The sequence below is a fragment of the Callithrix jacchus genome, chromosome 5 (assembly GCF_049354715.1).
Source record: "Callithrix jacchus isolate 240 chromosome 5, calJac240_pri, whole genome shotgun sequence".
Lineage (NCBI taxonomy): Eukaryota > Metazoa > Chordata > Mammalia > Primates > Cebidae > Callithrix > Callithrix jacchus.
This window is the reverse complement of record NC_133506.1, coordinates 107,005,057-107,029,888: the sequence shown is the minus strand read 5'-3', so window position 1 is coordinate 107,029,888 and position 24,832 is coordinate 107,005,057. Positions and strand designations below refer to the sequence as shown.

The window sequence follows — 24,832 nt, the reverse complement described above, 5'->3', positions numbered from 1 at the left end:
GTGAGACTGATGCTGGATGGAAGACGGGACAATTTTTAATCCTTTATTTTACTATGGTTCTGTTTATTCTATTCTATTGATTCATTTTCACATGTTAAAACAACTTTGTATTCCAGAGAATCAGAGAATGGGTAACCAGCTGTATATAACTCTGATTTATTCCTAAATTTTTGAAGGGAGAATTTAGTTATTAGAGGACAATAGGGCCAACTATATTATTTCTGCAGAGACACTACCATGACAAACAGCAAAAGTAATGTCCAACAATTATTAAGCATGTACTCAACATGAAATGGACCCCTGACTTCAAACACTGTATTCACTCTTCTATCCAGGTCATGACCATATTCAACTGTATTCTAATAAACTGTATTACTGCATGTATAATGACGAAGTCTCAGCTGTTTCCTTAACAAACAGCTTATATGCTCATGAACATATCAATATTCTGATTTCACTGACATGCTAATAAGTTTCCTGTGACTGCTGTAACAAACTGATGACTTAAAACAACAGAAATACATCCTCTTGGTTGGACACGGTGGCTCACACCTGTAATCCCAGGACTTTGGGAGGCCGAGGCAGGTGGAACACCTGAGGTCAGGAGTTCAAGACCAGCCCAACAAACATGGAGAAACTCAGTCTCTACTAACAATACAAAAATTAGCTGAGTGTGGTGGTGCATCCTGTAATCACAGCTACTCGGAAGGTGGAGGTGGGAGAATTGCTTGAACATGGAAGGCGAAGGTTTGCAGTGAGCAGAGATCACACCATTGCACTCCAGCCTGGACAACAAGAGCCAAAACTGGATCTCAAGAAAAAAAAAAAAATTATCTCACAGTTCCAGAAGCCAGAAATACAACCCACCTGTTGGCTCTAAGGGAGAATCTCTTCCAGCTTGTAGGGGCTGCATTACTCCAAACATTTTTGTTTTGTTTTTTGACACGAAATCTTGCTCTGTCGCCCAGGCTAGAGTGCACTGGCACGATCTAGGCTCAGTGTAACCTCCACCTCTCAGGTTCAAGCAATTCTCCTGCCTCAGCCTCCTGAGTAGCTAGGATTACAGGTATGTGCCACCACACCCAGATTATTTTTTATATTTTTGGTAGAGACAGGGTTTTACCATGCTGGCCAGGCTTGTGAACTCCTGACCTCAAGTGATCCACCTGCCTAGGCCTCCCAAAGTGCTGGGATTACAGGTGTGACCCACTGTACCAGGCCCCAACCTGCCTTTGAGGTCATAATAACCCCTCCTTTTCTGTCTCAAATTTCCCTCTGCCTTTCTCTTGTAAGGACACTTTTCATTGGACTTAGGGTCCACCCAAATAATTCAGGATGATCTCCTTATCTCCATATCCTTAATTATATCTGCAAAGACCCCTTTTCCAAATAAGTCAACATTCACATGTTCTAGGAATTAGGACATGGACCTATCTTTTGAGGGAACACTGTTCGACCCACTACAATAGATTCTGAATAAGCTACCAATGTGAAAACAACAGTGTTTTCACTTGAGTAAAAAGTCATACTGGAAGGAAAATATACCATGGCATTATAGACAACAGAAAAAAACCAAACCCTTTAAAACACATATATTTAATGTACAGAACTAGAAAAAGGACTTCTTGATAATAAACATATTTCATGTATATATAAGCTTTCTATATCTATGAATATTTCATTAAAATACACCTAAGTTACTTCTTCTCTATATAAAGGAGAAACTCCAAGTCCTGCTCTTTACAAAGACATGGAGGGCAAGCATTACCTTAGAAGAAACCACTGCTATTTCTCCCATTTCCTTGGGTGACCTAACATTTTACAAGGACTAATTACATAAAGAAATATTAGATTCCATTGAGTTTAAATACAAGACACAGCTAAAATTTCCCACTGAGGGCATTAAATATTTGATGCTTATAAGTGTGAATAATTAATTACATATAAGAGAGATTCCAAAACCAAATGCAGTATGAAAAGAAATTGGCATAAATACCTAACAGTAAAATGAAATTTCACTACTAGGTATGCTAATATGTTTCCTTTTCTAGTTCAGTGGGCTCTGCATTTTTTAATCTAAGGTCTTCTGCTTAACAGAATAGAATACTGCTTAACAGCACCAGGGTTTTTGTCAGGGGAAGGATTTATTTTAGAAACAAAACCAACTTCTTTCTTTCTTTTTTTTTTTTTTTTTTAAAGACAGGGCTTCACCATGTTGGTCAGGCTGGTCTTGAACTCCCGACCTCAGGTCATCCGCCCGCCTTGGCCTCCAAAGTGCTTGGATTACAGGCGTGAGCCACCGCGCCCGGCCCAACTTCTTTCTTCTTTATTAAAGATCAAGGTTGTCTTTTTTGCTACATGCTTCTTTCAACTATATATTGACTCCCTCATGTAAGAAAATTTACAGAGCAAAACAAGTACTCTGTGTTGGCTGTCCCGCAGTGTAAAGACTGGTTAATAAAAGAGCCACTCAGCTTGGGCTATATAGTGAAGCATCATCTCTACAAAAAAAATTTTTTTAATTAGCAAAGCATGGTGGCACAGACCCTCCTGGGAGGCTGAGGCAGGAGGATCACTTGAGCCCGGGACACAGGGATTGCAGTGAACCAAGATTGCACCACTGCACTCTACTCCAACTTGGGTAACAGAATGGGACCCTGTCTCAAAAAAATAATAAAAGAGCCACCAGTTCAATCCCTTTCTCACCTGGTCTCATCCAAAAAATAAGTCAAAATAATCAAGGTCACAAAGAACTTACGACCAGTATATAACTCTGCTAATAATCTTTAACTGGCCATGGCTTCATTTGTTTGATCCCTTCCTACTTTTAAGATTCTAAGGAACAGATGCTTCAGCCTAGTTCAAAGCAGTACACACATACCTCAGGAAAGTGGACCAAAAAAGAGGAAGACACAGAATGCAACAGAGTTGACAAAGCAAATCTAAAAAAAGTATGGTTGGTTTGAACAGTCACTGGTATAAATTCCTTGTGATTCTACTTTTTGACAGACTCCTCCTTTTGACTATTCAGCAACTAAGATATTTTCAATCGTTTCGATTCCTTTTCCACATTGTCTCTAATGTTTTGAAGTTTTCTGGAGTTGTGAACCAGGGACACTAAACTCCCCCTAAAATCACTAGTCCCATGATCTCTGCCAGCAATTTGAAGCTCATCAAAGAAAGTCAATGTCTGTTTGAGTTTGGCCTGAACAATTTTTTGCTCTTCTAATTCTGCAAGAAGGGCCTGCTTAGTACATAATTCAGTCTTATACTTCTCCTGTAACTGTTCAATTTCTTTCTGGAGATGCTGAAAATCTTCCTCACTATAAGGTGTCTCCTTACATTTATCTTCAGGAAGCAAGATGTTTGAGGGAATACGTAAAATCAGCTGCAAAAACAGTTCCTCCATTTTGCTAAAAAGGTTATCAAAACGTCCTTTCATGAAGCAAAGAAACTTTTCTGTGCATTTGCGAATCTGCACTGGGCTAAGGTCACAGTCTGGGATGCCATCCAGCTTCTTCAGAATAACCTGTTCAACGGCCTGCATCACTTCAAATAGGTAGTCTTGAAATGCAATGTAGATCCGAAGCATGCATGTTTGTGGCGTGAAGCCAAAAAACTGGGCCTCATAGGTCATTGGATCCACAGACATCTTGGCTTATTTTGCTATGTTATTTTCAATTGTGAAAAATCTGCAAATGGAAAAATAAAATAATTCACTTGGAAAAAAAAAAATCTTCTGCGGGAAGTAACATATCACAACAAGGAAGCAAATAAAAAGAGTTTTTGTTCCTTTATGCCTGATGCCACTTCCACAACAGGATATAAATTCTTGCCTCTCTGAGGCTCCTTCCATTAGCCTATACCCTCTCTTTTCCCCTCCTCATTGTTCATTTTCCTTACCTGTGACTTTGGCACAGACCAGTCTTCTGAATTGTTATCATCCTAGACAACTTTGAAGTCTAGACAGCTGGCTTAACCAATGCCCTAGAGACTTAGTTTCTTGAGATTCAATGATCTGCACCTCCACTTCTGAGCCAACTGGCTCTTGATATTTGTAACTACTCTTCCAAACTGCTCCTACTTTTTCACCACTACCTCGTACAATTCTTTCAACTCTTACTCACAGACTCACATTATACCCTAATCTTCAAGATTTACAGCCCCTAACCCTCTCTTTCTTGTTCTCAGCCTTTCCCACTTCACTTCTTTTCCCTATTCATTTTAGGCCCCATGACCTATCATTTTGATCACTTCATTGCCAATGTCTTCAATTTGCTTGTCCTCCAGACAAGCCACCTGAAAAAAACGCAATTAGAAGATGAACAAGTCCCTTGTCAGCTTTATAACCCTGCATGTTTTTTCAAGGGTCTGGGAGTAATTCCTCTCAAATATAAACATCTAGGAAAATAAAACGCTTATCTCCTTGTCATTGTGGGAGTTCAACCTAGGCATCTTTTCCTGAGATGAAATGATATGCTTGTCATAGAGAAAAGAGAAGTTTTATTATTCCTTCAGATAAACACAATTAGCTAAAATAAACTGCTACTTCAAATATCAGGTGAATTGAGGATGCACTTTATGAAATAATTTGCAGTAAGCAGTGCAGTCAAATCTTATGGGAAGACAAAATGCTGCTAATCTTAACAGTTTATGTTTGTAGGCCGAGTACAATAGCTCATGCCTGTAATCCCAGCACTTTGGGAGGCCAAGACGGGCAGATCACCTGCCAGGAGTTCAACACCAGCCTGGCCAACATGGTGAAACCTCATCTCTACTAAAAATACAAAAATAAGCTGGGCATGATAGTGCCCACCTGTAGTCCCAGCTACTTGGGAGGCTGAGGTGGGATAATCACTTGAACCTGGAAAGCGGAGGTTGCAGTGAACCAAGATCGACTGTTGCACTCCAGCCTAGGCAACAGAGCAAGACTCCATCTCAAAAAAAAAAAAGGAAAGAAAAGAAACTGTCTCGCTGTTGCAGAGGCTGGACTTGAACTCCTGGACTAAAGAGGTCCTCCTGCCTTAGCAGTAGCTGGACTACAGGTGTGCACCACCCTGCCTGGCTTAAACCATGAGTTGTTTTATCAACAGGTTGTCAGGGTGATATTTGGGTGACATTTCTCCTTCTGCCAATTATTCTTATCTTTTTAAGTTTTTGTTATTATTTTTTTTGAGATGGAGCTTCACTCTGTCACCCAGGCTGGAGTGCAATGGCGCAATCTCTGCTCACTGCAACGTCCTCCTCCTGGGTTCAAGTGATTCTCCTGTCTCAGGCTCCTGAGTAGTTGGGATTACAGGCGCGCGCCACTACGCCCGGCTAATTTTTTGTATTTTTTTTGGAGATGGAATCTTGCTCTGTCACCCAGGCTGAAATGCAGTGGCACGATCTTGGCTCACTGCAACCTCTGCCTCCCGGGTTCAAACAATTCTCCTGCCTCAGCCTCCTAAGTAGCTGGAATTACAGGCATCCACCACCACACCCGGCTAATTTTTTGTATTTTTAGTAGAGGTGGGGTTTCACTGTGTTAGCCAGGATAGTTTTGATCTCCGGACCTCGTGAAACACCTGCCTCATCCTCCCCAAAGTGCTGGGATAACAGGCGTGAGCCGGCGCGCCTGGCCATTCACATCCTTTTTAAAATACCACTCTTTTCAGCCTACCTTATAAACTACCAGACTTGATGGTCACTCCCATCATTCCAAAAATCTTTAGTGCTTCCTCATAACGCATGAATAAAGCATGATGCTAACCTCTCCTACCATGAACTGGCTACTCTGCTCCAACCAAACCAGTTATTTTCTTTCCCTCAAGGAGGGATGCCTGAGCTAAATGTCACTCAACATTGAAATACACTTCCTTGGCCGCGCTCGGTGGCTCACGCCTGTAATCCCAGCACTTTGGGAGGCCAAGTGGATCACTTGAAGTCAGGAGATCGAGACCAGCCTGGCCAAGATGATGGAACCCCTTTCTCTGCTAAAAATACAGAAATCAGCCAGCATGGTGACAGGTGCCTGTAAACCCAGCTACTCGGGAGGCTGAAGCAGGAGAATCTCTCAAAGTTGCAGTGAGTCGAGATCGCCCCATTGCACTGTGCACTCCAGTCTAGGCGACAGAGTGAGACTCTATCTCAAATAACAAAAAAATACACTTCCTTGATTAAATCCTTCCTTTGCATTCCCATTAGGACCTCTCTTCGGGCACTGACAGATAAACTACCGCCTCATCTTCTCTGCTAGACTTGGATTTCCTAGTAGAGAAATGAGTGCGGCCTCATCATTTGCCGATTCCACGCCTAAGTGCCCAGGCCATCTCGGCGAACTGAGCCAAGAGCCCAAGATTGCGCTGAACAGGACCCAGAAGGAAAGGCCCAGGAACTGCTTCCGGCCGGCTCCGGGCTCCCGTCGGGCCCCGCGCCCGCGCTGCATGCCGGGACCTTCGGTTCGGAACCGGCGGCGAGGCCTACCCAGCAGGCTGCCGCGCTCCTCAGCGATGACGCCTAAACTAGTCCCGCCAGTACCCGCTCCTCAGGAAAAATGCTGCTCCGCAGCACTTACTGGAGCGACCATGAGGGTGACGAATTCGAGCACACAGGCTTCCCGCCACCTCCTCTAAACCGCCGCTGGCATGCCAAGGACAGACGGAGCGGTTGGGTCCCCAAAATTCCGACTGATACGCGCCTCGGCGAACGAAAGCAAACGCGGGATGCTCTCGCTCTCCTGATTGGCTGGTTGGGGACATCTCAATTACTGACAGAAAGGGGCCGGGCGGGAAAGTTAGCTGTGGCCGGCGGGGATTGGCAGAAGGAACCGATACTTACTCGTTTCTCCCGGACGTTGGCTGGTGGAGAAGCCAGGCTGGGGCGCTGAGGCGCTGGGGCATTGAGGCGAAGCAACTCGTGATTGGCGGGTGTGCCTTACTTGGGGCTCTACGATTGGTGGCTGGCCGGTTGCTTGGCGCTGATTGGGCAGCCACAGGAAGGCTTAGTGGGGAGGGGCGGGGGTGCTTTGGGCCCGCCCCGCCGCCGGGATCTGCTGGCGGAAGGGGAAGTGGGAGGGCGGGCGACGGTGGGGAAGATGGCGTATCAGAGCCTGCGGCTGGAATACCTGCAGATCCCACCGGTCAGCCGCGCCTACACCACTGCCTGCGTCCTCACCACCGCAGCCGTGGTGAGCAGCCTCAGCGCCACCTTCCCGTTATCTGGGCTGGATATGACTGGGTCTTCAGGAAACTGGGGTTTGGACGTTGGGGAAGTCCAAAGGGGCTGGTCCCGGTGATGGGTGGAGGCATACAGGGATTATTCTGGGGTTCGAGTTGGCGCCGAGAAAGCGTATCCAGTGACCTGAGAAGGGAGTGCTGCTTCATCGGGGATCTGGTCAGTTTCTCAGAGATGAGGGCCGGACCTGTAGTGGGTTAGGGTTGCGGGAGCCTCCCACCCAAGAAATGTGTCCGAGAGCTCTGGTGATGGCCAGGTGGTACCGTGGTGAGTAGTGAGAGGAAGGTCCGCTTAGGGAAGAAACAGGAATGAGGAAAGCAAGCTGGAAACTGTCGAGAGGGGAACAGCTTATAATAAAGAGGTCTTTGGATAATAAGGGGCTGGCTGGAGGTACCCAGCCCTAATGGTGGCAGGGTCTCGAGTCTCCGTTATTTCAATTGAGTTTTGTTGTTTGACACAGCTGTTCCAGGTGGTGCCCATGTGGTGGGGTAGTCATAGCAGCTGTTTTTACTTGTCCTGTGTCTAAAATATCACCACCTGTCTGCCTCTCATTTCTTCATGTCAGCCTCAACTATTGCAACATACAACAAACTTTTTGTTAGGTAGTGAGAATACAAAGAATTCTACCAATTCTAGAGATTTCTTTACCAACCTTTTCCTCTGGCCTAAGAAGAAAGGCTTAAAGGAAATCAGTCTAAGTGACTGATAGTTGGAAATTGCTAGACCTACTAATCCTTTGTTGTAAATGATGAAATTTTGTCTCTTGGTTGATTTGCTTTAAGAAGCTCTTTTTCTATTTCAGCAGTTGGAATTGATCACACCTTTTCAGTTGTACTTCAATCCTGAATTAATCTTTAAACACTTTCAAGTAAGTGGTTCATCACAATAGTGATTAATGCTTCAGTTTATTCCTTTTCTTACAGTTTAGTAGCAAATCCTGTTACATACTAGCCTAAAAAAGAACCCAGTGGGGACCTTTGATTATAATTGCTTTGTCAGGATATAAAGCAGTGATTCTGCAACCTGGTTGGACTTGAGAATCCCTTAGGGAACTTTGAAGAGATTCTCAAATTCCTCAACAAATACCAAGTCAGAATTTGCAAGGGTAGGAATTAAAATCTATGTTTTATTTTTAAAAGTTCCCTGCATCGTTTTGATATGCCCAATTCCTGTAGTTGGATATCACTGGTTTAGAGTTAATGTTGTAGTTTGAGAGGAGACTGACCAGGTGGCTGCTTAGGGGTTGTCTCAAAGGGATGGCCTTATTTTGTCCATTCACCACCTAGGCACACCCACCACCTTGGTGTTATCACCATGGTCCAGAAACTCAGTTCTGTTAGTACTTTTAAATTGTGATCTGTCTTGCAGGGATCAGATCATATTAACAAAATTCCAAAAGACCAACATCTAAAGCAACATGGTGGTTTATTAGATTACAGTGGGAGATAGTCCTCTCCAGTGATTAAAATGCTAACAGCAGCCAGGCGTGGTGGCTCACGCCTGTAATCCCAGCACTTTGGGAGACTGAGGCAGGCAGATCACCAGAAGTCGGGAGTTTGAGACCAGCCTAGTCAACATGGTGAAACCCCGACTCTACGAAAAATACAAAAATTAGCCAGGCCTAGTGATGCATGCCTGTAATCCTAGCTACTGGGGAAGCTGAGACAGGAGAATCACTTGAAGCCGGGAGATGGAGGTTGCAGTGAGCAGAGATTGTGCCATTGCACTCCAGCCCGGGAGATGAGCAAAACTCTGTCTCAAAATAAAATGCTAAAAGAGAGATGGTATTTCCTGTTCCAGGATGATATTACAGACCATAGTTGGAGTAGGGGAGAGACCCAAAAGCCAATAATTGTGCCTCTACCCATGCTGTACCCTCTGTCTCAAATGTATTTCATTCACTTTATACCTGTTGAGCTCTAGCTTGCCTTTCAAAATGCAGCTTTTGTGTAACCTTTATGTACTCATCCTCCTTTGTTTTAGAGCATCTCTCACCTTTACTTTGCAGTTATTTATATGCTTGTCTCCTCACTAGGATGAGGGCTCTAAAATCTGGATAATTGATATGTAGAACTAATTGTTTCAACATTAATAGTTACCAGTTCTCAAGAATTTAGTGATTTGTAAAGCAGTCCTGTCATCTCTTGTCACTGTGTTCCCACAATACTCACATGGAGCTGTAGTTCCATCCAAGTAAGTCTTACTTCCTACTTGGCTTGCTTGGCTTTACTTTGCCTGGGGTTAAACTCTTGATGACACTGTGCATTTGGAGTTAGGAGTTCCAGATTTGCCAGCAGAGTCTCCCTCTACAACCTGTGGGTCCTTGGTCAGGACATTTAAAAGTTCACCTTTTAGTTGAATAACTAGCTAGTTACTCAGTCAGTTTCAGTAAGTCTTTTAGTTTCCTATCTGTGAAATGGGGGTAGCCTGCTTGTCTCATAGGATTATTAAGATCACAAGAGGTAGTAGAAATTTTTAAATGTTAAAAATACTCTACCATTGTGAGTGGATACTGTGGGTGTGGAGATGTTGGGCAGGGAAGGCTGTATCAGAGTTTCCAACAAGAAAATGAGTGTTTAGCCGGGCACAGTGGCTCACGCCTATAATCCCAGCACTTTGCGGGGCCAAGGTGGACGGATCATTTGAGGTCAGGAGTTTAAGACTAGCCTGGCCAACATGGTGAAACCCTACCTCTACTAAAAATACAAAAATTAGCCAGGTCTGGTGACACCTGTAACAGCTACTCAGGAAGCTGAGGTAGGAGAATCATTTGAATCTGGGAGGCAGAGGTTGCTATAAGCCAAGATCATGCCACTGCACTCCAGATGGGGCGACAGAGCAAGACTCTGTCTCAAAAAAAAAAAAAAAAGAAAAGAAAATGAGTGTTCTTTATCTCCCAAGTAGACTATAATTATTATAGCATTCATTCTTGCAGGGAGTTGGCCATTTGTTCAGACTAGAACTTGGGTTTTTTCTTTAGAATTTTCCTTTCTGGCCAGGTGCAGTGGCTCAGGCCTATAATCCCAAAACTTTGGGGAGGCCAAGGTGGATAATCCCTTGAGGCCAGGAGTTTGAGTCAGCTTGGGCAACATAGTGAGAACCTGTCTCTGTTTTTAAAAAATGGTTTTTTTTTCCTCTTTATAGATTACTCAGTCTTGGATACGTTAAAAATTTTTTAATTAAAAAAGAATTTTCTTTGAGATGTTTCTGACTGCCTAATGTAAACATTTCTCAGCAATTTATATTAGACCCTGAAGTTTTTCTCTGGTATGTCAGATCTATTTATTATATGATAATACTACATATGAAAGCACTGTTTTCTGTTCAGCAAATTAACCTAGTCTTTCTACCAAACTTTCTCCATAAGACAATCACAATTTAAAATTTTCTGTGCTATTGTAAATCTCACAGTCCCAATGATGTCTTTCAAACTTTTAACTAAAAGCAGCAAAAATCTAACATCGGATTATATGCCCTCATTTTGTTTCAGAACAGAATATCACTCTGTCCAAGGCTTCTCAACCATCATAGTCATAGGATGTGTCTTTTGTATTCATATGGAACTGTTTCCTGGTAATTTATTTGACTTAATATATCTTTCTCTTGATTTTTTTTTAAACAGATATGGAGATTAATCACCAATTTCTTATTTTTTGGGCCAGTTGGATTCAATTTTTTATTTAACATGATTTTTCTGTATCCTTTATTAAATGGGGTCAGCATCAAAACTTTGTTTTCTTAGGAAGTAAAAGATTAAGTTGAAACTTTTAATCCTGTTATTTGTTTCTGGTACCATCTTAGCTATAATTTCTGGATCAGTGGAACATAAAGTAGTTGGTTAGGTAGTAATGTTTTGAAAAGGTTTGTAGGTCACTGTTCAAATGAGAGGTTTTAACCATAAAAAGATACCACTTCTACTTTTTAGTTGCTTACAAATCTGATCAAGGGAGGGGAGAAGTGATTTAACTGAGATATATTTCCACAGTGACATCAACAGGTACAAAGTGGTAAAACAACCTGAATACAATGATAATTTAGCAGAATTTGGGCATAAGTTTTAGAGTGGGTTCATGGAGAGTGGGAACTTGTGATCTCCTTCGGTCCTGGTTGCGGGAACTACTGGCTGAAAGACAGTGATGTGTCTGCTGGTCTTGTCAAGTTCCAATTTGTTGAAAGAAAGGGAAACCCCAGCTCTGATCAATGGCAGTTGGGGCCATGGAACACGGCATTCCTCCTCCACCCCTGCCCTCTCTGTTAAGAGGGAGTTACAGTTCAACTCATCTGCAGCTGCATTCCTTCCTGAAGATGGCAGGAATCCATTTTAAATCCTATTTAGGATATCATTCTGGTAAGTTTCCAATAAAATTTTTTCTCATCATAATTCATCTTTATTGACTGAGGTGCTCACACCAGGTCTGGAAACGTGGTTTAGCACACAAGGCTTCTTGCTACAGATTACTTCCAAGTTAAGTTGTAGAAAAGCAAAGATGGTACAGATTAAGGTGCAGCACAGGAAAGACTATACAATTTTTTAAAGGTTTAGTAGGATACTGGAAGCACTTCTGTACGTTATGTGGATTAGTTCCTAGCTAGGGACAGTTTGTAAAATATGGTGCTGGTCTTGACCGTTTCTAAAACACTTGGTAAAAGAAGGGTAATGACACATTACCACTCAAACATTCTTACACAAATGAAGACTTGACTTCTTACAAATAATATGGAATCCAAGTGTACTTACATAACATTAAATTTTACCTTGTTCATATTCATGTGCTTAATATTTTCTTAACTTGGAACTTAAGATATCGTTACTGTCGAATGCTAGAAGAAGGCTCTTTCCGGGGTCGGACAGCAGACTTTGTATTTATGTTCCTTTTTGGTGGATTCTTAATGACCGTATCCTTCAACAAATAGAACACATACAGGAAAATGTTAAAGAACACCCTGTTTCTTCCCAAAGCTTGTCATCTGTCTCCCATAATTCACTAGATATTCTGAAGAAACAGATAAAAGTAGAGCTCCAGATTTTAGCTTCAGGGCACTATCATTTGTTTATTACTTTATTTTTCTGAGATGGAGTCTTGCTCTTGTTGCCCAGGCTGGAGTGCAATGGTGCAATCTCAGCTCACTGCAACCTATGCCTCCCAGGTTCAAGCGATTCTCCTGCCTCAGCCTCCCAAGTAACTGGGATTACAGGCATGCACCACCACACTCAGCTAATATTGTATTTTTAGTAGAGACAGGGTTTCTTTTCCATGTCGGTAAGGCTGGTCTCAAACTCCCGACCTCAGAGGATCCTCCCGCCTTGGCCTCCCAAAGTGCTGGGATTATAGGCATGAGCCACCGTACCCAGCCCACCATCATTTATTTTACAGCACATTTTCTGTGACAAGTTTCCAAGCCTAGAGGTTGAACAGGATGAACAAATCAAAGGAGCTTTTAACCCAGGTGGGTTACTATTAAGTGTCTCAGTTATATCATTGCTGCTTGGTGTACTTCACTTTTAAACTAAGTTGGTAAGACATTTACTTGGTGGCTATCAAAACCAATAAATTATTTTTTAGAAAAAGAATTTTCAGGCCGGGTGTGGTGGCTCACGCCTGTAATCCCAGCACTTTGGGAGGCCGAGGTGGGTGGATCACGAGGTAAAGAGATCGAGACCATCCTCGTCAACAAGGTGAAACCCTGTCTCTACTAAAAATACAAAAAATTAGCTGGGCATGGTGGCGCATGCCTGTAATCCCAGCTACTCAGAAGGCTGAGACAGGAGAATTGCCTGAACCCAGGAGGCGGAGGTTGCAGTGAGCCGAGATCGCATCATTGCACTCCAGCCTGTATAACAAGAGCAAAACTCCGTCTCAAAAAAAGAAAAAATTTTCATCTATACAATAGTCTTAGATATGCTACTGTTGGACAAGATGGACTTGTTCCAGCTAGCTTTATTCACCTCTGAAAAGGTGTTAACCATGAGCAAGCTTTAATATAATTACTGACCAAAGAATTAACAGATTTTCCAAAGAGGCAAGAACTTCACGAAAGCAGAGTATTTGTTTGAAGTAGCTGCAATCTCAGTAATTTAGCCTAAGCAGATTTTTGCATGATTGCTCTGGGTAATTATTTTCTGTTTTTTTTTTTTCCTTCTATTCTAAAGATATAACAACTTGACTTTTCCAGCTCAAACGTTTGTTAGAACACAATTGTTAGTCCTCCTGCTCAGTCTTCCCTATTAAACTTTTAATGTTGACATTTTCCTTAATGCTATCTGCTAGCTTTTTGGTTTGTTTGTGAGCTTAGTTTTCTTGGGCCAGGCCTTTACAATAATGCTCGTCTACGTGTGGAGCCGAAGGAACCCCTATGTCCGCATGAACTTCTTCGGCCTTCTCAACTTCCAGGCCCCCTTTCTGCCCTGGGTGCTCATGGGGTTTTCCTTGTTGTTGGGGAACTCGATCATTGTGGACCTTTTGGGTAAGGCTTTTCTCACTATTTTTTAAATTCTTTTACCTGTAAATGTATTTTGTCACTATTTTTCCTGTATATTCTGTTTGGCTTTCATGTATAAGTATTGTAAAAGACTACAATATTCGTTCATTAATAATTATGCTGCCATTCATCCTAAATATAGGCAATTTATGTTGGTAGGTATGCCTGCAATCCAAATTTTCATTGTCTCCCTCATCCTTTATTTCTGCTTGACTTTAGGTATTGCAGTTGGACACATATATTTTTTCTTGGAAGATGTATTTCCTAATCAGCCTGGTGGAATAAGAATTCTGAAAACACCATCTATCTTGTGAGTATTTACATACTCTTACAGGCAAACTAGGATGGGGGTCATGATCTGTGTTTTCTTGGGCTCTCCTAGCTCCTAGTACACATAGTTGAGGTCAGTAACTATTTACAGATTGAGCAAGCTGGCTGCAGTTGAAGAGCACTTGGATTGGGTAGTAACCGACAGTGCCAGGGTTGTGGCCAGAGCAAGGTTAACAGGCTCAGGATATCTTGTTGAGTAACCTGGTAATTGTTGTTCCAGATGACCACTAGAACTTCATGTTCCAGGAGGAGTCTACTGTTTTTATGAAAGCTGCTGTCCACGTTTAGTGAAGTAAGGTAGCAAAATGAGCAAAACTGATGAAAGTTTCTAATGGTGGACTTTCTGACCTGCCAAGCAGGTGGTTGAGATAAGCAGTGAAGCAGAGTGGAAGTAGCTTTGGACTGGAAACCAGGTATAGCTGTCCTACTGACCAGTTGTATAGCAAGTCCCTCCTTTTTTGAACTTCAGTTTCCTGAAATAGAACAATAGAACTTTGATTTCTTTTTTTTTTTTTGGACATGGGGTCTTGCTCTGTCACCTAGGCTGGAGTGCAGTAGAACTTTTGATTTATGAGACCTCTTTCTACTCTGGAATTTGGTGTCCTTGGGAGATACCATATTAAAAAGGGCTCACTTGAGAAATAAAATGTGAGTTTTTGTTATAAAATGTTTGTTGTAGAATATTTAAGCAAGAAAGTAAAATTGTCCATGATCCTGACACTTGGATGTAGCAGGGGCTGCTATTGTTAACTTTTCTTTTTGTATTCTTCAGACTTTGCTATCTGTGTACTTTTTTTTAAATGCTGAGCCAGTCAAGGCTGTTGTGCACTATGATTGCGCCTGTGAATAGCCACTGCTATTCTTTGGCCAGGCCTTTTAAAATAGCCACTGCATTCCAGCCTGGACAACATAACATATGCCTGTAATCCCGGTACTTTGGGAGGTGAAGGCAGACAGATCACTTGAGCTCAGTGCAGTGGTATGATCGTAGCTCACTCTTAACTCAAACCCCTGGGCTCAAGTGACCCTCCCACCTCAGCCTCCCAAGTAGCTGGGACTACAGGTACACACCACCAGGCTCTGCTAATTTAAAAAAAAAATTTTGTGTGTGGAAATGTGGTCTCTCTGTGTTGCTCAGGCTAGTCTTGAACTCCTATCCTCAGGTGATCCTCCTGTCTCTTGGCCTCCCAAAGCATTGGGATTACAGGTGTGAGCCACCACACCCCACTTTTTTTTTTTTTTTTTTTTTTTTGCAATTGTTTTCTGGCTCAACAAGATATACCAGGCTCATGTTGTGCTCTCCTTGATCCGGTCCTGGAATCAGCTGTTTCTTCAAGGAGCCCTGGTTCCTTTAAAGTGGAGAATGGTATTTAGAAGCCAGGATCTGGGTGCTATATGTGCTCATTGCTATTGAAGTGTTGCTATTCCCAGATCCTCTCAGTGAACAGAGCAGTGGAATTATATCTATGTATGATAATGTATACACATGTATATTTTTAGATCTGTAGATTTTCAAAAACACGGGTTTATGCTATCATTTCTAGTACTACCCCATGGTTCATACTAGCTTTTTTCCTTTCTATTTGTTTCCTCCCATATTTTATTATGAAAATTTCTAAACTTATAGGAAATCAGAAAAAAAATGTGAGCTTCATTTAGGCACCACATAAATTCTGTAATCAATAGTTGCCTGTTCTTTTTTTTTTTTTTTTTTTTTTTTTTGAGGTGAAGTTTCTCTTTTTGCCCAGGCTGGAGTGCAATGGCGTATTCTTGGCTCACCACAACCTCTGCCTCTCAGGTTCAAGCAATTTTCCTCCAGCCTCCCAAGTAGCTGGGATTACAGACATGTGCTACCATGCTAATTTTGTATTTTTAGTAGAGATGTGGTTTCTCCATGTTACTCAGGCTGGTCTTGAACTCCCTCAGGTGATCTGCTGGCCTTGGCCTTGGCCTTGGCCTCCCAAAGTGCTATGATTACAGGTGTGAGCCACCATGCCCGGCCTGATAGTTCCCTATTCTTTTTGCACACCTATCCCTCCATCTAGCTTTCCTGTCCAAAACATATGTGCCATCATATGTATACTTAATTCCTTGTATACTTTAGTATATATATCATTAACTAGAGTTTGGTAATTATGTGCAACAAAATACACAGATATTTAGTGTGTCAACTAATGAATGTTTATAAATGCACACACGTGTATATATCAAGGCAGAAAATTACCATCAACCAGAAAGTTCCCTGATGTCTTTCCCTGTTAGTCATTGCACCTGTCCCCCAAGAAGCAATCGCTATTCTGATTTTGTCCTCTGTAGATTAGTTTTTCATGTTCTGCAACTTCATGAGTAGAATCGTACAGTGTGTATGTACTCCTTTGTATAAGGTTTTTTTCAGGCAGAGTGCGGTGGCTCATGCCTGTAATCCCAGCACTTCGGGAGGCTAAGGTTGGCGGATCACAAGGTCAGGAGTTTGAGACCAGCCTGACCAATAAAGTGAAACCCTTGTCGCTACTAAAAATACCAAAAAATTAGCCGACTTGGTGTATGCCTGTAATCCCAGCTACTTGGGAGGCAGAGGTTGCAGTGAGCCAAGATCACGCCATTACACTCCAGCCTGGGTGACAGAGCAAGACTCCATCTCAAAAAAAAAAAAAGTCTTTTTTTTAATTCAACATAATGTTTTTGAGACTCATCTATGTTCTTATATGTCTTTTTTTTTTCTTTTTTTTGAGACGGAGTTTCGCTCTCGTTATCCAGGCTGGAGTGCAATAGTGCGATCTTGGCTCACCGCAACCTCTGCTTCCTGGGTTCAGGCAATTCTCCAGCCTCAGCCTCCTGAATAGCTGGGATTACAGGCACGCGCCACCATGCCCAGCTAATTTTTTGCATTTTTAGTAGAGACTGGGTTTCACCATGTTGACCAGGATGGTCTCAATCTCTTGACCTCGTGATCCACCCACCTCAGCCTCCCAAAGTGCTGGGATTACAGGTGTGAGCCACCGCACCCGGCCTGTTCTTGTATGTTTTTGTAATTTGTTCCTTTTTATTGCTGAGTATTATTTGATTATAAGAATGTACCACTTCTTTCCATCTGCCCTTTCCAATTGTCCTAACCTGATTCTTAATGATTGTTTTTACCTACCTAATTACCCCCATATGTAACCAGTGTTTCATCATAGTCTCCACCTCCCCAGTATGGATGCCTTGTTCATCTCACTCACCCTCAGATTCCCCAGACCAGGCTGTCCTCTTATGGGGATTCACTCCCTGTCCTGCTCAGGCTAACATCTTGTCAGACCACTTCCATGTACGCATGGTCTGATGGGCTCTTGACTCCCTGTACCAGGCTGTGCCCCCACCCCCATCCTGCTAATGTTTGAGCAGTAGAAGGTAGCTCAGTTTTGTTTTTGTTGTTGTTTTTGAAATGCATTCTGGCATTGTCACCCAGGCTTGAGTGCAGTGGCTCAATCTCGGCTCACTGCAACCTCCACCTCCCAGGTTTAAGTGACTCTCCTGCATCAGCCTCCCGAGTAGCTGGGATTACAGGCATGCGCCACAGCTAATTTTGTATTTTTAGTAGAGATGGGGTTTCGCCGTGTTCGTCAGGCTGGTCTTGAACTCCTGACCTCAGGTGATCCAACTGCCTTGGCCTCCCAAAGTGCTGGGATTACAGGTATGAGCCACCATACCCGGCTGGGATCTCAGTTTTTAATCCTTTGATTATTGTGAGAGCCAACATTCTCATGTTTATTGACCACATGGATTTCCTTTTTGAATTGCTTGTTGAATAAAAGAAATAAACAAAAAACAAAATGAATTTCTTGTTCTCTTTGCCCATTTTTTCTATTGGTATGTTTGTTTTCATTGTTAATTTGTAAGAATTTTAAAAACTCATTTTTCAGTATACTTACATCATAGTACTTAAAGAGTCTTTTGGATATTTACTATCCCCTCCTGTGTTCTGCAGTAATTTTTCTTGGGATGCGTTGTTAATTTTTTAAAAATTTTAATTGTGGTAAAATAATACCTAACATAAAATTCACCATCTTAACTAATTTTAAATGTTCAGTGTCATTAAGTGTATTCATACTGTTTTGCTTCCGTCACCACCATCCATAGAACTCTTCATCCTGCAGAACTGAAACTCTCATTAAACAACTCCCCACCCTACCCCAGCTACCACCATTCTATTTCGCTTTTCTGAATTTGACTACTCTTGTTACCTCATAAGTGTAATCACACAGTATTTTTTCTTTTTTGTCTGGCTTATTTCATACTTCATTTAAAATCCTCAAGGTTCATCCATGTTGTACCATGTTTCTGAATTTTCTTCCTTTTTTTGAGACAGTCTTGCTGTATTGCCCAGGCTGGAGTGCAATGGAGCAATCTCAGCTCACTGTAATCTGTGCCTCCCAAGTTTAAGTGATTCTCCTGCCTCAGCCGCCTGTGTAGTAACTGGGATTATAGACATGTGCCAACATGCCAGGCTAATTTTATTTTTGGTGGAGATGAGGGTTTTGCCATGTTTGCCAGGTTGTTCTCGAACTCTTGGCTTCGAGAGATCCACCTGCCTCAGTGTCCCAAAGTGCTGGGATTACAAGTGTGAGTCATTGTGCCCAGCCCATTTCCTTCCTTTTTAAGGCTGAATAACATTGTATTAGACTGGGTGCAGTGATCTCAGCTGAGCCTGAGTGGTACAGCTGTAATACCAGCTACTCGGGAGGCTGAGGCAGGAGAATCACTTGAACCCAGCACTCTAGCCTGGTGACAGAGTGAGATTCCATCTCAAAAAAAAAAAAAAAATTACATGTACATACCTACCATATTTTGTTCATTCATCTATTGATGGACATGGTGATACCTTGATTATGGGGAGACATTGTAAAATGATAAATATGTGAAAGTCAGGTTACAAAACAGATGTAGTGTGATTTAACTTTTGTAAAATTAGGTCATATAAAAGTTCCTGAAGAAAAACTAAAACATGGACAATAATTACCTCTGGAAATTTAGGACATATTGTTCATCTGTATTTCCTCCTTCTCTATAATTATTATCATTTTGTGGTAAAAACCAGCAAAAGATAAAAACTAATGTAAATGTTAATAATTATAGATGCTCTTACAATATGTTAACTGTTTAATTGGCAGGCAGGTATAATACTTACCTATTGGTGGACCCCTGTGGGAGCTGAACTGACCTTGTATTACCTAGGACCTGAGATGACTCTGGGACCAAATTATATCTGTTGCCTGTCTTTTAGGAAAGCTATTTTTGATACACCAGATGAGGATCCAAATTACAATCCACTACCTGAAGAACGGCCAGGAGGCTTTGCCTGGGGTGAGGGCCAGCGCCTCGGAGGTTAAAGCAGCAGTGCCAATAATGAGACCCAGCTGGGAAGGACTCAGTGATACCCATTGGGATTCTTTTATCCTTGGTTGCAAAAGTGTGGATGCTTTTGACAACCTGGCAGATTTTAACTCCAGAAGCACTTTATGAAATGGTACACTGACTAATGCAGAAGACATTTCCAGCAGTCTGCCAGTGGTTCCTCACTACACTGGTACTGAAAGTGTAATTTCTTGGAGCCAGAAAACTGTAGAAACAAATATCCTGCCATCTGTAACAAGTACATGAGTACTTGATTTTTATGGTAGAAGGCAGGGCTTTTTCCTCCTCTTCTTCATAGATGAGGCCATGGTGTAAATGGAAGTTTCAGAGAGGACAAAATAAAACCGAATTCCATTTTTCTCTCACTGTATTAAAGCTTTTGTGTGTGATCTTTTAAATTATGATGATGTAGCTCTCCTGCATAGATCTGAGTTCAGAACAGTTTTCACGGCTGCTCTTCCTGTGTCTTCACAACTTTTCACTGGATTTCATTTCAGGATTGGAAATATTTGGCTGTTATGCTGTGGTTGTATAAATCTTACTGATTCAGAATGCAAGATTCAGCAGGAAGATTCCATCACCTGGATAAATTGTTCTCTATCTGGGTTTTGCAAAACTTTGTCAGACAACATGGAAAAAAAGGAGGGAGGGTGGTTCTTGTAGCAGTAGGAATTCAGCTGTAGGAAAGTCAGCTGTAGGGAAAAAAAAATCTTTTTAAATAGAGTTGGGGTCTCACTATGTTGCCCAGGCTGGTCTTGAACTCCCAGACTCAAGCAATCCTCCCACCTCAGCCTCCCAAACTGCTGGGATTACAGACATGAGCCACCATGCCCAGCTTTTTTTTCCCTTTTTTGTTAAAAAATTTTTTTGGTTTTATATGAGGTCTTCCTCTTTTACTAAAAAAAAAAAAAAAAAAGTTTTTGTTTTTGTTTTTTTTTTAATTAGAGACAGGGTGTCAGATTTTCATTAGATTTGGAAAACAAGTTAGAATATTGACTTTGGAGCCAGATGAACAGATACCAGTTAGGCCTATGTTTCTCCAGGGTCTTCGGCTAGTTAACATTAGTCATTTGCTTCATGAAAATCCAAAAACCTTTTCAGAGCCAAGTACTTGGACTACCTTCCCAATCAGGTAGAAATTAGACAGGGTCCACAGAATTAGATAAATAATGCTGTGGCTCAATAAATACTTGCCCCAAATATTCAGTTTTCCCTGAGTCTCAGCAGGTTTGCATTCACACTGCTTAAGTAACTCACAGACCTGGAAGAGTCTTAAGAGCACTCCTAGGAAAGAGATGATTCCAAACAGCTATCATTAACAGTGTGTAAACACAGGTCCCTTTCCCAAAAGTGGATTGTTAGTAGTAGTTCAACCTTTCTTAAGGGGTAGCTTTCCAGAACGGGCGATTGTCCTCAGAAGGTTAGACATAGGCTCAAACATAACGTACATCCTAAATAGGAATTTTCAGATTGTTTTTGAAGTGAAAAGTGTTTTAATGTCTTTAAATGGAATTGCATAACTAATGGAATTTAAGTATTTTACGTGTTGCTAGTAACTTTGAATATCATTGCTGCAATTTTATGCAACCTGGGTCTATGGGACTGCTTTTTCTTTAAGTGGTTTTAGAAAGCTTTTTAAAGTTTAAAAGCCAGTCTTAAAGTGTATACTCCTTATGAGATTCTTAAATTTTATCATATCTTGTTTTTGCTCAAGAAAGCTTTAACTAACAAAGAAATGTTTGTTAGTTTTTGTGTTTTTTTTTTTATTGTTTTCGGGCTAGAGATGGGTTTCTCTAGTTTTATTTGTTCTCCCTGAGTTAACTTTGAGTTATCCAAGTAGTAGCATTTTTGTGGTAAAATGCTAATTCTAAAATCTATTCACTCACTTTTCATTTAAGTAGGGAATATCTGTATACATTAATGACTGGGTAAAACAGGAAATGTGTTTTGAATGTATAGCCTAAAGGCAGGCAGTTAACAGGATTTTTGGTTTCTCTGATTTTATGGGGTGCAAGTTCCTAGTGGCAGGATGACATGCGGTGTGACTACACTGTGTCCTGAGCAGTGGTAATTTCAATCACCTCTCCTCAGTTCGGCCAGCCCTACTACCATGATTCCTAGGCCTGTGTTGCTTGACAGGATTCCTGTGCTTGAATGGACATACGGAAAAGTCCTTACTTCCCCCTCAATTTGCCTCTAAATCTTGATTCTTCCAGAACACACTTCCTTTTCACAATGCAAATAAACTAAAAGTGAGATTTGATATATGGAATTTTGTGACCAACTAACCTTACACATAATGAGGGATTCCTGGATTCTTCCAGTAATACTGAAAAGCACACTTGACTTAAGCATAGGGTTTTTTGTTGTTGTTGCTGTTATGGAAATACAGTATACGTTCAATTTAAAATAAATGGACGTACAAATTGCATCTCCCTAGGAGATACATTTTTATACATTTTGGTGCGTTTTTTTCACTATGGATTTCTATTTCTCTCTTCCACTTGTTTTTTTCTGTGTCACTCTTGTATGTCCTCATGTCTTTCATACTTCTTGTGTAGTCTTTAGAAGCAGGCAGAGGTGTGTCCGGGGCCTCTGAAAATAAGGACAAATTGGAGCTATTACCATGTTTAGTAATAGGCTTCCTAGAATTATTGTCATTTATCCTGACGATGTTTTATGTTGTGGCTGTTTTTCTTTGACAGGTGAGTTCCAGCTATGTTAGTCATGATCCTGCCATTGTTTTCTGTGTTCTGTAGGATGTCACCAGGCTGCTTAAACATATTTTATGAGTTTGCAATAAAATTGTTGAATCTTGTATGATCAAGTCACTTCTCAGAAATCCACAGTGACTTCTTAGTAAGCCCCTCTATCATATGCATCCTTGTTTTTTTTTTTCTTAATTGACTCCCACTTCTACCTAACAGGGACCTCAACTTAAGTATCTTCAGTTCTTCAAGGCCTGGCCTTGTTCCTGATTCCTCCAAAAATCTTGACTCTAAGGCCTATTTTATTGTCTGTCTCTGAATCCCTATAAAGCTTCAAGTCTGTATGACATATTCTTACGCCAGATTATATATTGTCTTGTATTGTTCCTAGCTGGTACATGTATATTAGTCTTGTCTCCCTCATGAGAATGTAAGCTCCTTAAGGGCAGGGACCATGTCTTAATTTTTGTATCCACCATAGTGCCTAGCACAGTGCTTGGCACATGGGTGCTGAATAAATACTTTTGTTTATTGATCAGCAAAGTATTATCTGGTATTTTTAATTATAGAGGGATTAAAGTGTATGCATGCAAGCTTGGGCCTCATTGCTGAAGCTTGTGTTTGTCTCTGAAAGTGGGATGGAGCAAAACAACATGAACAAGGGCAGTGATTTGGTGGTCAGAAAAGCAGAGGTGACTGCCAGCTGGTATGGTCATGATCAGACCAGTTAAGTCCACAAACCATCCTAGACAAGTTGGGAATGAAATGTGTCTGACACTTCATCTTTTGGAGAAAGAACCAGGATTCTTCGAATAGTTATTAGCTTGTTAGTATCCACATATGAAGGAGGCTGAACTGCAAGAGACTTCTTTAGGAGAAACAGCAGATTTCAGTCTACCAGTAGGAGAAATGTGGGCAACATGGCTTGATGTATACATAGGACTTAATTTTTCAACTCTTTGGTCCTCTTGGCTTTGAGGTTACAGAATAGCCGCCAGGTCATTAGGCCAGAGATTATGGATGAGTTACCTACAGACTGGTTACCTTTTTTAAAAAAAAAAAAAAAAAAAAGCTTGTATTTAACATTGACATGAAAATCTTCACTTTTGGCTTTTCTTGAGAAAATTAGAAGATTTGGCAGTAATCGGTCTGCATGACAGCCATTGCCTGGAAATTAGTGACTGCATCCAGAGGTGACATGTGCTCCATCAAGAAATAAGTCCACCCATTTATATTACCTAAATTGTTGTAATCATTTGGAATGTAGGACTCCTACATTAAATTACTCTGGAAAGCACACTGGGAAAAAGGACTGAGATGCCTTAAGGTCCATAATTTGAAAGTTAACATTTATTTTTAATTTTTTTTTTTTTTTTTTTTGAGACCTGGAGTATCGCACTGTCGCCCAGGTTGTAGTGCACTGGTGCCATTTCGGCTCACTGCAACCTCCACCTCCTGGGTTCAAGCAATTCTCCTGCCTCAGTCTCCCGAGTAGCTGGGACTGTAGGCGTGCGCCACCACGCCCAGCTAATTTTTTTGTATTTTTAGTGGAGATGGGGTTTCACCATGTTGGCCTGGATGGTCTCGATTTCCTGACCTCGTGATCCGCCCGCTTCGGCTCCCCAAAGTGCTGGGATTAAACGCGTGAGCCACCGCTCCTGGCGTGGTCAACATTTATTATCTCGTAGTTTTCGCTTGCCTTTCTAAATTAGTATTTCAGGACAGGAAGTGAAAATTTGTCATTTTATTTTTTTAATTGTCAGTTTATTCTTAAACACACATCTACTGCTCGTTCAACATGAACATTTTCGGCAATGCCTGGTCACCAAACTGTCAGCAACTAGAGGAAAATTCTCTCTGACCTGGAGGAAAGGGGAAGTTTTTTGTTTTATACTTGTTCTTTCACGAATGATGGGGAGATTTTTAACAGGTTCACATACAGGGCGAGTTTCATGGAAACGAGCTTCAGATGTCCTTCGCATGAGTTGAAGTTTACAGTATATTCTCTGGAAATGACATTTCCTGTAAGAGCAAACAGCTGCTTGCCATTCTCCGTGGTAAATTAGCAAATCATCTAAGAACTTTTAGGAGCGGAAGGAGGAACTCGTTACATCCTATTTTTTTCTGCTGCAGTTCTGAATCTTTTCATTGATTGAAGTGTCTATGATGGGGTTGGACAGCCATGTAGAGAACTTTTCCTTTTCCCCATGAAAAGGAAAGATAAAATACAATTTTAGTTTCATCGAACTCCCTCCTTTCTCTGCTTGTATTACTGGAGGCGACCACATCCGCTGGAGTAGTCATTTTCTGAGTTTAATTCATGTATATCATAGAATTTGTTTTCCTCTTCTGTAACACAGGATGATTTGGGAACATCTGAATGACTAATCTCAGAAGACTCAGCTTCTTTATCTGTAAATTAAGGATAATTTAACAACCAGTATCTACCACATAATTTGCGGTAGAATTAAGAGGTTTAAAGGATTAGATAACCCTATAAGTTGCTTAGAGGATTAGATAATACACGTTTGTGCTTCTCATTGATTTTTACAGAAGTAAGTACTTTCCTTGAAGAGTGACTTATTCCTGCAGAGAAGGGGGAAACGCGTGTTTACTGGAAAGACGTAATACTACTAAAACAAAACAATGAGAAAAACCTCGTTAACCGAGACTACAGTCCTACGGAACCGTACACCTTGTTTTTC

General features: G+C 41.4%; 2 protein-coding genes across 10 annotated transcripts; one reads left to right on the top strand and one right to left on the bottom strand.

Moving 5' to 3' along the window:
- Positions 1-1,580: 1,580 nt before the first annotated feature.
- MIS12 (MIS12 kinetochore complex component) lies at positions 1,581-6,853 on the bottom strand. Of its 3 annotated transcripts, none has more exons than XM_008997276.5 (2): positions 6,820-6,853; positions 1,581-3,692 (listed from the first exon to the last, which is right to left on the bottom strand). In XM_008997276.5, exon 2 carries the CDS (start codon positions 3,650-3,652, stop codon positions 3,035-3,037), a length of 618 nt encoding a protein of 205 aa, XP_008995524.1. In that variant the 5' UTR covers positions 3,653-3,692; positions 6,820-6,853; the 3' UTR covers positions 1,581-3,034. The 3 variants fall into 3 exon arrangements, with proteins under 3 accessions (XP_008995524.1, XP_035156989.1, XP_002748352.1); XM_035301098.3 differs by lacking the exon at positions 6,820-6,853 and adding an exon at positions 6,466-6,670; XM_002748306.7 differs by lacking the exon at positions 6,820-6,853 and adding an exon at positions 6,557-6,670.
- Positions 6,854-7,058: 205 nt separating this feature from the next.
- Positions 7,059-19,789, top strand: DERL2 (derlin 2). Of its 7 annotated transcripts, none has more exons than XM_017972615.4 (7): positions 7,059-7,168; positions 8,021-8,083; positions 10,838-10,911; positions 12,018-12,111; positions 13,485-13,680; positions 13,915-14,005; positions 19,289-19,789. In XM_017972615.4, exons 1-7 carry the CDS (start codon positions 7,076-7,078, stop codon positions 19,392-19,394), a joined length of 717 nt encoding a protein of 238 aa, XP_017828104.1. In that variant the 5' UTR covers positions 7,059-7,075; the 3' UTR covers positions 19,395-19,789. The 7 variants fall into 7 exon arrangements, with proteins under 7 accessions (XP_017828104.1, XP_002748350.1, XP_035156985.1 ...); XM_002748304.6 differs by having other exon boundaries at positions 8,018-8,083; XM_035301094.3 differs by lacking the exon at positions 19,289-19,789 and adding an exon at positions 16,758-17,838 and having other exon boundaries at positions 8,018-8,083.
- Positions 19,790-24,832: the final 5,043 nt, after the last annotated feature.

Bases quoted from the DNA above. Each gene is read 5' to 3' on its own strand.
- MIS12 (XM_008997276.5), bottom strand. From the start codon at position 3,652: ATGTCTGTGGATCCAATGACCTATGAGGCCCAGTTTTTTGGCTTCACG.
- DERL2 (XM_002748304.6), top strand. From the start codon at position 7,076: ATGGCGTATCAGAGCCTGCGGCTGGAATACCTGCAGATCCCACCGGTC. The intron at 7,169-8,017 runs GTGAGCAGCCTC...TTTCTATTTCAG, and splicing joins TCCTCACCACCGCAGCCGTG to CAGTTGGAATTGATCACACC. The intron at 13,681-13,914 runs GTAAGGCTTTTC...GCTTGACTTTAG, and splicing joins GATCATTGTGGACCTTTTGG to GTATTGCAGTTGGACACATA.